Below are 14,080 nucleotides of genomic sequence, written 5' to 3' on the forward strand. Positions count from 1 at the left end.
ATTATAACTTGACCAGGTGGTGGTCACTGGGTAGTGCATTGGACTGGGACGCAGAGGATCCAGGTTCAAAACCCCGAGGTCGCCAGCTTAAGCGCAGGATCACCAGCTTGATCCCAAGGTTGCTGGCTTGAGCAGGGGGCCACTCATTCTACTGGAGCCCCTGCCCCCAATCAAGGCACAGATGAGAAAGCAATCAAAGAAAAACTAAAGAGCTGCAACAAAGGATTGATGCTTCTCATCTCTCTCCTTCCTGTCTGTGTCTGTGTCTGTGTCTCTCTTTAGCTAAAAAAAAGAAAAAAAGAAAACAGTGAAAAGGGAAGCTCAAAAGTGGACATTGTTTCTAAAACACACAGAAGAGACTCTGAAGTCAGGATCCAAGGTGTGAATTGGGCAACCTTAGGCAAACAACAACTCCAGTCACCTGGTTTCTTTGTTCTAAACCAGGGATGGGACTATTCTTGCCCGAGTCACAGTTGTATTATGTTGATCAAATCAGAGCACCAATGAAAAAGTCCTTTGTAACCTTTGAGCATAGTTGTTCTATAACACCCATAAAATTCAAGAGAAAGGTTAGGAGAATAACTGCATAAAAATAATACCATTGTTATTTTTTAAATGTGTATATCTATTTATCTAAAGAGAGAAACTTCTTCTGTGCCACTATCAATATCTAAAATCATATTTTTTCCCTTTTTGAAAAATATAAAATAACTTTTTATTGAATTTCTGTTGTTAAGTGTACTTTTCCATCTGGTGCTCCTTGGTGTCTGTCCCCATGTTGTAGGCATGCATTGGCATGCAATGTTCCTTAAGCTTTGATGGTTAAAAAAAATGAGTATAACTCTACCTTAATGAAAGATAGTTAATTAGAATGTCTTTAAACTCAAATTTAGCCTTACAGATCAAGTAATAGCTTTTTATACAAACCCACAGTTCTTTCTCAGATCTATTTCTTGGCCCCACATTCCTACTCACAGTCCAGCTGCAATCTTTACAGAAGTTAGCAATGGCAATCAGAAAAAGCATTACCTTAAGCAGCTGGTATTTGAGATGCTTTTTTATTTTATTAGCCAATAAACTTTTCAGACAGCAATCTTTTGATACCTTGGCATCTGGAACTAGGCATCTCCTAGGCAGAGCTGGCTCTGCAGCAGCAAATTAATAGATTAAGATGCTAAGTGAGTTCTCTCTGACAAGAAATCTGAGTCAGGACAATGAATGAGTCAATGTGATAAGGACAAAAGGATCAGGGATGTTCTGCTGTTGGGGCAGCCTCTTGGCCTGGGCTATAATCACCAAGAATGAAATATATTAGAATTTGTCACTCAGGACACATCTATATGAACCCTCAAACCATTTCTTTTTTTTTTTTTTTGTATTTTTCTGAAGTTGGAAACGGGAGGCAGTCAGACAGACTCCCGCATGCACCCGACTGGGATTCACCCGGCATGCCCACCAGGGGCCAATGCTCTGCCCATCTGGGGCATCGCTCTGTTGCAACCAGAGCCATTCTAGTGCCTGAGGCAGAGGCCACAGAGCCATCCTCAGCGCCCGGGCCAACTTTGCTCCAATGGAGCCTTGGCTGCGGGAGGGGAAGAGAGAGACAGAGAGGAAGGAGAGGGGGAGGGGTGGAGAAGCAGATGGGTGCTTCTCCTGTGTGCCCTGGCCGGGAATCGAACCTGGGACTTCTGCATGCCAGGCTGATGCTCTACCATTGAGCCAACCAGCCAGGGCTGACCCTCAGACCATTTCTTAGCCCTATAGAGTGAAGACATCAGTAAGAAATCTATCCTGCCTGACCAGGCGGTGGAGCAGTGGATAGAGCATCAGACTGGGATGTGGAGGACCAAGGTTCAAAACCCCAAGGTCGCCGGCTTGAGCATGGGCTCATCTGGCTTGAGTGTGGGATCATAGACATGACCCCATGGTCGCTGGCTTGAGCCCAACGGTTGCTGGCTTGAAGCCCAAGGTTGCTTGCTTGAGCAAGGGGTCACTGTAGCCCCCCGGGCCAGATACATATGAGAAAGCAATCAACGAAAAACTAAGGAGCCACAATGAAGAATTGATGCTTCTCATCTCTCTCCCTTCCTGTCTATCTGTCCCTCTCTCTGTCTCTCTCTCTGTTTCTGTCACTAAAAAAGAAAGAAAAAAGAAAGAAAGAAAGAAAGAAAGAAAGAAAGAAAGAAAGAAAGAAAGAAAGAAAGAAAGAAAGACTTATCCTTATCCTTGCTGTGATCTTACATGTCTTGAAAAGATAGAATTGCATATTTGGATGGAACTTAGAGCCTAACCCCTCAGAGAGCACAGGCCCAAGTCCTTGAGTGAGACTCAAGGTGGCCTAGAGGGCTATAGCCCTGTAGAACAAGAAGGCTCATCTCCAGATTCGTAGGACATCACACTTTCACTAAGCCACTTCCCTGACCCTCTACATCTTTCTCCCATTGGTGGCCAAAGGTGATGGCTTTGTGGTATGGCAACAGAGCCCACACATGGGACCTTGCAGTAAGCCAGGGTGAGAAGCATGGGCACCTGTGTTCTTGCTGAAGCAAAGAAATTTCTCCTTTCAGTCTAGCACAGACCACCTGAGGAGAATTTGAAAAGAGAGAAGAAAATGAAGAAGAAATGCAGGATGCAGCCCCAAGCAGGCTCTGCCTCAGAGCAGAGACCATGCCTACCACAAAGGAGGGCTCCATCTGCAGCTGCCTTGAATGTCCTCAGAAACACATAGGATTGCTCATAGGACCATGGAAACTATGTCAACTCACTGCACAAAGGCACTGAGGCACTTTAATGTTTGAATTGCTCATTTGAATCACTGTAGAAAAATAAAAACTGTTGCCTCCCTCCACCAACAACCACAAAGGGCTTCATCAAACCCACTTGCACTGCTCAGAGAGGAGGTACTACAATTTATAAGAGAAAGAGGATTTCTGTTTGGCCTTACTTTCCCCAGTCTCGTCATTGATTGTCAATGCCTCTGAAGAGATGTCAGAAGCCCATATTTGGTGTTTGTAAGCATTGAGATTTTTTTTTTGAGGAGAATAGAGCTAATAATTTGTATAGATCTATAAGACAAAGGCACCTATGTCAACAACGTGCCCACCACCTAGTTGCACCATCTGCTTATGACAGTACATTCCTGGAACTCTGCATCTGATAAACAGCTGTCACGAGAACCATTTCTCCCTGACACTGCCCCTTTTATTGGTGACCTATTGGTCAACAACACCAAGCAACATTGTTTGTTAAGCCTCAATGATGACCTTATGATCTTTGCTCCTACTTCTTTTTATATCAACTAAGCTTCCCTCAGCACAGACAAATTAGCAGCAAAATGTATTGAAGGCAATAAAAGGATCTTTAACACAAAGACTCTAAAAATGATTACATAACTCAGAGACATTAAAGAGACACAGACTCAATAGAAAGATGCCCCGCAGAGTGTTGTGGCCATTCAGGCACACTTAATTGAGAAATAGTTAAGAACAGAGAATTCTAATAGGCTTAGTTTAAGCTGAGATGACTCAAGAGTTGCAAACAAAAATTTTCTGCATGCAGCAGCACCATTTAATTTAGATTGCATTGCCTGATGATTAATTAATTTGGGACAGTGCTTACTGCAAAATTCTCATAGATGTGCATCTGTCAAACAAATTTGCCACAGATTATCAAACCTCCATGGCATGAATGGCACAAACCCACAGGACTACCCACTCAATAAGTGACCCCTTGCTCTTTTAATGAGAACTACCCTCACTGCCAAATATCACAAGCTCCAGGCTAAAAGAGACAGAGCTCACCTAGCTAGTCAACCTAGGAGGGGGGTGGGCACAGAACCAATCCCATATTAAATTTTGAAAAGGATGTTAAATTAAAAACCAAGAATTATGAAAACTGAGAGCAGAAAAATGATAACAACTGACATCTACTGAGCGTTTGCTGCGTACTAGGCTTTGTTCTAAGCACTGTATCCACATCATCTTAGTTAATCCTTACAACAATCTCATGAGTCAGATACGGTCTCCATCTGACATGTGAAGGGACTTAGAGATCATCTACTTGGATTTACAGATGAAGCCCAGACACTTGAACATGGCCAGATAGCCAAATCCTTACAGAGGGAGGACCCAAACTACATCCCTTCACCCTGGTTCAGTGTTCCACACCCTTGTAAGTAGGTGGCATAAATTCTTTTTACAAAGTACCCTGGGTTCAGAAGAGACATAAAACTGTTCCAGGAAGGGGAAAGTCTTCTTTCTTTCCAAAGCCATGGCCAGCAGAGGCCTGGGGTGCTGGGAAAGGGTATTTGGACACTGGAGCCTAGAATTAGGAACATGGTCTCACTTGTCTACAGGCTTCTATCCCATATCAAAGAGGACAAATGAAGGGGAAGCTTTTTTTTAAAAAAAAAAAATTTTATTTATTTATTTATTTATTTATTCATTTTTAGAGAGGAGAGAGAGAGACAGAGAGGAGAGAGAGACAGAGAGAGAGAGAAGGGGGGAGGAGCTGGAAGCATCAACTCCCATATGTGCCTTGACCAGGCAAGCCCAGGGTTTTGAACCGATGACCTCAGCATTTCCAGGTCGATGCTTTATCCACTGTGCCACCACAGGTCAGGCTTTTTTTTTTATTTTATTTTTTTATTTTTATTTTATTTTATTTTTTTATTTAAAGGGGAAGCTTCTTGAGGAGTAATTAATTTAAAACCTCATCCTAATATAACAGAAAGGACAAATTTGGATAGGAGTCAAAATGACAGAAACTAAGAAAACAAATTAGTGTACAAGTTTCAAAGAGAAGGTGGATTAAAAACACATCCATGAAACTAAAAACAGAGACACCCCTGAGAAGGTATCTTGGTCAAAGGTGGTGGTAGAGGGTCATTTTAGCTTTATCTGTATTCCATTGAATTGCTCAATGACAATAGTCTCATATATTTATGTTTAATTTGCTATTAAAAGGAAGTAAGTAGTTTTGAAAAGAGAAGAGATAAAAAGAATGGAACTGTGCCTAGACTTGGATGAGCTACGAGGAGCTTTTTATCTGGTACTTGTGACTCTAAATGTGGATCATTTTAAAGGTTATTAAGGTCACTGCATCAGTTCAAGAAGTCTTGAAAATCATAGCACCAGTGACAAGGGCTACTTTCTCTGTCCTGAACCTGGTGTCCATGGGTTTGCCTTTAAAATGGGATCAAGAGGTGCCACAGACCTCTATGTACATCTGAGTTAGTTACCTTAGATGACCAGGTGATCACCGAGCTAGCCAGAAGAATCCACTAATTCTTTCTTTTTTTTTTATTTTTTTTATTTATTTATTCATTTTAGAGAGGAGAGAGAGAGACAGAGAGAGAGGAGAGAGAGAGACAGGGGGGAGGAGCTGGAAGCATCAACTCCCATATGTGCCTTGACCAGGCAAGTGCAGGGTTTCGAACCGGCAACCTCAGCATTTCCAGGTTGACGCTTTATCCACTGCGCCACCACAGGTCAGGCCTCCACTAATTCTTTCTTATCCACTTATATAGATCCACTGAATTGACTCAGAAGCAAATTCAAAAGAAGAAAAAGGAGCCTGACCAGGCGGTGGCACAGTGAATAGAGCGTCAGACTGGGACACAGAGGACCCAGGTTCGAAACCTCAAGGTTGCTAGCTTGAGTATGGGATCATACACATGACACCTTGGTCACTGGCTTGAGCACAAAGGCTGCTGGCTTGAAGCTCAAGGTCGCTGGCTTGAGCAAGGGGTCACTCACTCTGCTGAAGCCCCCTGGTCAAGGCACATATGAGAAAGCAATAACAACTAAGTTTTGCCACAACAAAGAATTGATGACTTTCATCTTTCTCTCCCTATCTGTCCCTCTCTCTGTCACAAAAGAAAAGAAAAGAAAAAGAATAGAGTAAATAAGCTCAGTTATCAGCTGCCAGACACCAACAACCTCCCCCCATGCTCTTTCTTCTTAGTCCCAGCACAGGACACACTTCTGTAGGTCCTAACATACCCCTCTGGATGGATGTAGCTGGAAATAGAGATAATGACTGTACTTGGACTGCAACTTGACCTTGACCTTTATGGACCCCTGCCAAGGTTCATTTCCAACTGAAGTCCAGAAGGTCAGTTTGCACCATCCCATAGCATCAGCCAAACAGAAACAATATGTCAGCCTCAGCAGACCTTTAAGGAGACCTGAACCCCATTCTTTTTAGTGTCCTCCTTTTTCCTCTTTCACCCATTGCTCCACCAAGCCCATGTTCACACTATTGTCTATCAGAGAAGTATTTAGTCTTTACCATAGACTCTCCCTCGGGTCTATTACATCAAAGCTTAGGCTCTAGTGATCATTGGCTTACTTATTCCTAAGACCCCTGAGTTCAAGTGATCAGGCTGTAATGTGGCCAAAAGAAGAAAATGTTTCAAGAAAGAGGAGAGTGTTCCAATGGACAGAGAATTGTCCATTAGCCTTGGGGAGATGTCTGTTGTTAGGAAACTCATCAAGAGCTATTTCAGAAGTGTGGTGAGGGGAGAAAGCCCACTTAAAATGGATTAAGGAGAAAAGGATGGTGAATAATAAAGATAGTGTAGACAATTTTTCGGAAGAGTTTACCTAAAGGGAAACAGAGAAATGCAGCAACATCTAGGAAGTTAAGGGAGATTTTCCCCTCAGTTAGGCAAAGTTAATACATTTTATACCATTAAAGTAAATGATTCAGTAGACATGGGGAAATGGATGATTTCTCTTGATTTCCAGGAAAGAAAGTGGATAAATTGCAGGAATAAAGTCTTGGAGAAGGTATAAGGGGCTATAACAGTGTAGACCTTGGCTTTGGAAAGAAACAGGGACATACTATTCCACTGTGACAGGGAGAACAAAGGAAACAGGTGCCAATAGTTGGAATCAGTGGTGTGGGAGAAGGAGTACATGATGAAATTTGATTTGGAAAGACAGATCCATGTGCATTTATAAAAACAGTAATAATCACTATCATTATTGATGAATCAGCATTTGTCATGTCCCCTTTTTATATTCATATTCTCTAAAGATTAATGCTAACCCAAGAAGTAAGCATTATCATGTCAGTTTTACAGAAGTGGATACTGATGCCCAAAGCTAACATAAGTAGTAAGTGACATATTTGAGGGTAGGTAGGAGGAAAAACCTAGATTTCTGTTTAATCATGATAAAATTGAGATTGTATCTATTAGACATTTACATGAAGATATTAAGTAGGCAGTTGATATGCAATGATCTAGAGCTAGAAGAGAGAGAGCTGTGAGCCCACATTTATCTACCACCTTAGTGCATTTTCTTCCTCCTACAGTTTACTGCTATATATATTGAACCAAGAGATAGTGGATGAAAAACAATAGCTTTGCAACTTTTATATGGATGTGATAAAAAAAATGAAAAGAGCAGAGAGAATTGAAATTGCTGGTAGACAGGTAAAATAAAAATTTCTTAAAAACTAAACATGTAACTACCATATAAGCCAGCAGTTGCACTCCTGGGCTTTTATTCCAGAGGCCAGTCAACTTATGTTCACACAAAAGGCCTTTTCCTTCCACACACAGATGTTTATTGCAGTGTTATTTAGAATGATTCAAAATGGAAATGACCCAGATGTCCTTCAAAGGTAAATGGTTAAACAAACTGGTACATCCATACCAAAAATACCACTCAGCAATAAACCCAACAAACTATTGATGAATGCAACAACTTGAGTGCATCCGAGGGAATTAACACTGAGCCAAAGGGCCCATCTCAAAGGTTACATGCTGTGATGATTAGTTTGATTTGTCAACTTGCCAGGGCCACTGTATCCAGCCATGAAGTCAAACATTATTCTAGATGTTTCTGTGAGGGTGTTTTAGATGCGATTTACGTTTCAGTGGGTGGGAGTCTCCGATCGTTCTCTTCCTCAGGACTCGTTTAGTTTCTGTTATAGAATGTAAGCCTCACAAGCACAGAACCTGTTCACTTTGCTCCATTGTAACTGGTGCCTCGTAAAATGTTCTGTAAATATTGCACCTTATGAATGTTAAATCAATAAATGTCCCAAGGCCAGACTCAGACATCTCCTTTTCCCATTGCAGCAAAGCATGTGGCGACCCTTTTTGAACTTCCTTCATTTATTAAACAAACATTATTGAGTGTCTGCTGTGTGCCAGGCACCCTCAGACACTGGGAAAAACAAGATTGGGCATGGTCTCTACACTCATTTGCCTCAAATTCAGAGGAGAAAACCAGACAAAGTAATAAATAGACAAATAAATAATAAAATAGTAGCAAAGAATTAAATTTCATAATTTTAATAATTAATAAATGAGTAAACATTTGATTTAATTTAAATTAATTTATTAATTAATAACTAACATGTAATGTTTTAATAATAAAACAAAAGTGAATAACTGAATGTCAAGTATAAGTGCTCTGAAGAAAATAAAGCCGAGTATCAGGGCTAAGAAGGAGCCGCAGGGGAGAGGCGATGACCTGAAGATGCCTGCTTGGAGAGCCTCTTGCTCCTCTGAACGTGGAGAGGACCACCACATGTGACCCAGTGGTGAGCCCTCGGGGAAGGGATCTACCCAGCACAAAGGCGCTGAGCCTGGGACACAGTGAACAAGCTCGAGTCCAGTATGGCTGAGTGCAGAGGAGGAGGAGGCCGGTGGTGGGGAAGAAGTTCTCAGAGTCAGGGAAGACTAGCTCAGGCTGGCCTCTCAGGACGCCGGGATGAATGTGGCTTTCCTTCTAAAGTGACTGGGAAACTTTTGGAGATTTTAAAGCAAGGGGTGCTATGATCTGGTTTAATTTTAAATCAGTGTTGGAAGCTCGGTCAAAAAGGGACTGTAGGATGAGAAAGGGGGCAGGGAGGTCAGGTAGCTGTGCAGTCACACACAGGAAATGCCGGTGGCTTGAACCAGAGAAGTATCTGTGGAGAGGATGAGGCGAGGCAGGCTACCATGGGGACGAACTTGACTCGGAAGTCTTAAAATACACTGGCTTTCTTCAGGGACTGGGACTTTGCAACAGTCTTGCACTCCTGCTGTGGCCCAGTTTGAACTCATTTACCTTGGTGCCACGGAGGAGAAGCCTTTGCACTTCCCCACCCCTGGCCTCATCAGAGGACTGAGTCTGCTGGGATAGCTGGTTTTCCTTCTTCCCATGTATAAAAATAAACTCTCATTTTGCTGAAGGGAAGGAAAATCTTGAAAAATGAGGAGGCGCTCTTTTCTGCCCTTGCAAACTTCCACCTGGAGCTGTTGCTATCTACTCTGAAGATTAATTTAGCAACATGTGACGTGAACAGAGAACAATCCCACAGAGCTGGTTTCACCCTGCCCATCGCAGATCTCTGGCCATTCTGGGCACGGCGCACCTCCTGGAGCGGCCTCATTCTAACAGCAAAGCGCGGAAAGCTTCACTGCATCCCGCAGGCAGGGAAACACGAAGCCGCCTCTGTGCAATGGGACCGCGGCTCCTCCGGTGAGCACCTCAAATAAAGCAAACGCTCCTGAGCAGCCGAAAGGCATCCCCAGTTCGCCGATGGCTAAATCTATCAATGCAGTCACTGCAACCAGATCCCTCCGCTCCCACCCCGGTGATAAGACTTCTGTCCATTCCTAAACGGTGCAGAGATTATGCATTTCTGAGCCAGAGCCTAACAAGAGAGACATCGACCAACGCAGAGGAGGCTAGTCTGGGAGGCTCTGGGTCCCGTGTCCCGGGTTAGCGACTGTTGGGACGCGCCTTCCATCGGGAGAACTGCTCCATGCGCGCGCTGCGCGGCTCCCGCCTATACATGTTAAACGCTAACCGGCTCGCGCCGCACTCAAGGCCAACTCTCTCTTAACAGATTCAAAGAGCAAAGGTTGGTAAACAGCGAAAGGTAGCTATCATTTCTGCCAGCCGCACAAAGACACTCCTGCAGTGTCATGTCCCTGAAAAATAACAGCTAAGGGATCCTCTCCTGATTACATGACACCAGGGCTTGAGCATCACTAGTCCAGACCGAGGTGCAAAGCCGCGACCTGCCTGTGCACTAACGTCAGCGCAGCTACCTGGGCTTCTTAGGGTCTTTCAAAGCTGCCCTCCCAAAGCTGGGCTCTAGGAGGGAGAACGCCTCGGGTTATGATTGAACGAGTTAATCCATACAAAGTGCTGAGAGCAGCACCTGGCACCAAACAAGAACTCAGTAAAGATTAACTATGGTTGCTAATAACACTCGTTCAGGCTTTTCCACTAAGAAATGATTGCGCTGTGTATTTGCATTTAGGTCCGTTTCTCCTTATACATTAGGAGCTCCTAAGTGTCTTATTAACCACATGCAGCTCTCAGCCTGGAACTGTGCAGGACTCAATGGAAGTTTGCACTTTGAAGGGAGATATTTACTCAGGTAGGTTACCTTGCAAGGGTGACAGAAACAAAAAGGGTGGTGAAATAAGAAACAGGTGAAATCTGAGTCGCTTTTGCCTCTTTATTGTATCACTGTCTGTTTCTCCATAACATCCCCTTCTTTTTGCGGCTGTCCATGACATGTCCTCTGCTGGGAACTGGTTCCAGCTGAGCCTCAGTGGAACCAGTGACACTAGTCACCAGCCCAGTTCAAGCTCAATCAATTTTGGTATTGCCTGGCCCCCACAGAAACTGGATATCACAGAGGATACACAGAAGGGCACACGCTCAAGAAATTATGAACAGATTTATGTGAGAACTTTGCACAGTTGCCTCCAAGAGCCTCTTGACATGCAAGGAACCAATAATCATAATCCTAAAAACAATGACACCACCATTTGCTGAGCACCTAGTATGCACAATGCTAAACACCCTCATATATTATTATATTTAATCCACCCAGCAAAACGAAGTGTGTGCTTCATTATTCTCATTTTATCAAGTGAAAAAACTAAAGCACAGAAAAATCACAATGAGTCACACCACCTGGAGTAAAATATAGAGATTCAAACCCAAGTTCAGAACTCTCCAAAGCTCACTCAGGTAACCAGTCAAGCCTACAATGGCCTCTGGCCGCACAGCCCAGCAGCACAAACCACAATCCTGGTTTTCTGCAGGGCAGAGTGCAGTGTACCTCCCAGGACCCTGTCTTTGTCTGTCCTCCCCCAAAACACAGCATGGCAGCCCGGCATACCTCATCTGCTTTTCACTGTCCCTGGTGACTGCCACACTTAACACATGCTTTAAAATGTGACCACCTCCAATCTGTAACTTGTGCCTAAAGGACCTGCTTCAATTTTCTCTCCTCTGGAACAAATTTACAGGTCTTTGAGGCAAAGTATTTTATCGATCTGACTCTCAACAATATTCAGACTCTGCCAAGATTAGACTTGGACTTTTAAATTCACTCTTCCAGGTCTTGCTCCTCCTCCACTAATGTATAACTACTAGTGTTGGGAAGCTGGAGAAAGACCTGCAGGAGCTGGCCAGCTGCATGTGCCACACTCACTACTGGGCCAGGAATTAAGAGGAGGACTCCCAAGCCATAAAATGACAGATCAGGTAAAGCAGCTTTATGTTCATTTTGAATCAGCTTTGAGAACATGAATAGGTGTAGCTGTTTAAATCAGTGAGCATATGGAAGATTTGGGGGATGTTGGGGGTAGCTACCGCAGATCAAAGCTACTTCTCTTGGCCAACTGATAGTTCATTTGGCTGCTAACAAGTCATGTTTCTTAATCAGTAATTTGGATTTTAAGGATATTTGCTCTGTTTTCTGACTAGTCTATATAACTTCTTCTCAAGTGATTCTGCCTACCATATTACTAAGGAAATGTGCAAAAAAGGGGGGAAGGACAGATTAATCTGAATCTAACAAATCATGAAAGCTGATCTGAAATCTTTAGACTTGTCAATGTATGAAAAGCAAGAGGTAGAAGGACTGTTCTAGATTTTTAAAAAAACTAAGAACTGACAAACAAATGCAACAAGTGCTCTTAGATCATGGAAAGAAGAAGAAAACAGCTCTAAAGGGCAATATGAAGGCAGCTGGGAAATTGAGTATACAATGAGGTTGTATACTCAATCATATTTGTACATTCTTGTATGTGATTGTGACGTTGCAGTTATGTAGGACAATGTCTTTTTTGTAGTGAGTACATGATGGAGTGGTTAGGAGTGAATTGACACAAATATCTTTAACTTATTTTGAAATTATACAGCCAACACACACACACACACACACACACACAGTGAAAGTTAACCAAATGTGGTGTTAACTATTGGTCAACACAAGTGAAGATTACAAAGTGTTCACTGCACTACTTCTTTCAAATTTCTCTGTAGATATAATATAAGGTCTACCGGAAAGTTCTGTCCGTTTTTGGAATAAAACAAAATACAAATTTTTCTTATCATCAATAAACTTTATTAAGTAATATAATTGCCATTATTATTAATGATTTCTTGCCAGCGTGAGGGCAATTTGTATATCCCATTTTTGAAAAATGTTTTATCTTTTGATGTGAAAAATTGAACCAGTGCTTGTTTGATATCTTCTTCATTTTTGAATTTTTTGCCCTTCAAAAAATTTTGTAAGGACAAAAACAAGTGATAGTCGGAGGGTGCTAAGTCCGGGGAATATGGTGGTTGCGACAGACATGCTTCTGTAGCATTTCTTCCTTGTCGAAATTCGTAAAAATTACAGTGGCGTAAATGAACTTTATCAGTAGCCATGGGTATACTATCACTTCACACATAAGACTAACGTGAATCAACTTTGTTTTAGTTAATTTGCTACATCAGTATGTATACATTAAATGATAAAAATAGAGAGGCACACATGCGCCAAATAAACATGCTTACGTGTCAAAACTTGTTGTGATAGAAACAGACAGAACTTTCCAGTAGACCTTATACTTTTCAAAATAAAAATTTTACAATAAAAAGAGCATAGTCATGAAGGTAATGTTCAAGTAACTAAAGTTTGGAAGATATAGATAGTCTTGGGTTACTAATGAGATAGGTTCTGTGGGTTTGTTCTTAAGTTGAATTTGTATGTAAGTTGGAACCAGTACATTTACCTATTAAGTGCAACTTAGATATATGTTTGTCTTAACCTAGTATTTATTTTTACCTTTCTGTGCATATAAATACCTAAATATTTTCAAACCTACAGAACCTCTTATTCATAACCTGGGACTGCCTGTACTATTGATACAAAAGGGAAGATAATGTGCTTACCACACTGCCTAGAACATAACAGATGCTCAAGCTTCATTTAGAACTGTCACTGAGTCTCAGTTTTATATCTTACCTATGTGAAATATATATATTTGTCCCTCTTTACTCCCCTCCCCCTGGTAACCACTTCACTTTTATCTATATCCATGAGTCTCAGTTTTATATCCCAACCATGTGTGAAATCATATAGTTCCATTTTTTCTGATTTTCTTATTTCGTTCAGTATGTTCTCAAGGTCCATCTATGTTGTTGTAATTGGCAATATGTCATCACTTCTCATGGCTGAGTAGTATTCCCTTGTATATATGTACCACATCTTCTCTATTCAGTCCTCTGTCGAGAAGTACTTTGCTTATTTCAATGTCTTGGCCACTGTGAATAATGCTGCAATGAACATGGGGGTGCATGTATCTTTGCATACCAATGTTTTTGAGTTTTTCGGGTAGATACCCAATAAAGGAATTGCTGAGTCATAGGGTAATTCTATTATTAATTTTTTGAGGAACCATCATACTGTCTTCCATAGTGGCTCTACCAGTTTACATTCCCACCAATAGTGAATGAGTGTTGCTTTTTCTCCACAGCCTCTCCAGCACTAATTACTACCTGTCTTGTTGATAATAGCTAATCTAACAGGTGTGAGGTGGTATCTCATTGAACTTTTGATTTGCATTTCTCTAATAACTAACAAAGATGAGTATCTTTTCATATATCTGTTGGTCATTTGTAAGTCTTCTTGGGAGAAGTGTCTGTTCAGGTCCTCTCCCCATTTTTTAATTGGATTGTTTGCTTGCATGTTGCTCAGCTTTGTGAGATTTTATGTATTTTGGATATTAGCCCCTTCTCAGAGCTGTCGTTTGTGAATATCCTCTCCATTTGTTTGGGTC

General features: G+C 41.9%; 1 protein-coding gene across 4 annotated transcripts in view; it reads left to right on the forward strand.

The window, feature by feature from the left end:
• Positions 1 to 11,372: 11,372 nt before the first annotated feature.
• Positions 11,373 to 14,080, forward strand: part of SLC2A2 (solute carrier family 2 member 2) — a 34,247-nt gene continuing 31,539 nt past the window's right edge. For 3 of the 4 annotated variants that reach the window (XM_066241248.1, XM_066241249.1, XM_066241252.1), the window contains exon 1: positions 11,373 to 11,513. In XM_066241248.1, the coding sequence (XP_066097345.1) occupies positions 11,502 to 11,513 (12 nt within the window). In that variant the 5' untranslated portion in view covers positions 11,373 to 11,501. The remainder of the gene's footprint in view (positions 11,514 to 14,080) is intronic. The other variant, XM_066241250.1, reaches the window with a different exon arrangement.

Source organism: Saccopteryx bilineata, chromosome 8 (genome assembly GCF_036850765.1).
Source record: "Saccopteryx bilineata isolate mSacBil1 chromosome 8, mSacBil1_pri_phased_curated, whole genome shotgun sequence".
Classification (NCBI taxonomy): domain Eukaryota; kingdom Metazoa; phylum Chordata; class Mammalia; order Chiroptera; family Emballonuridae; genus Saccopteryx; species Saccopteryx bilineata.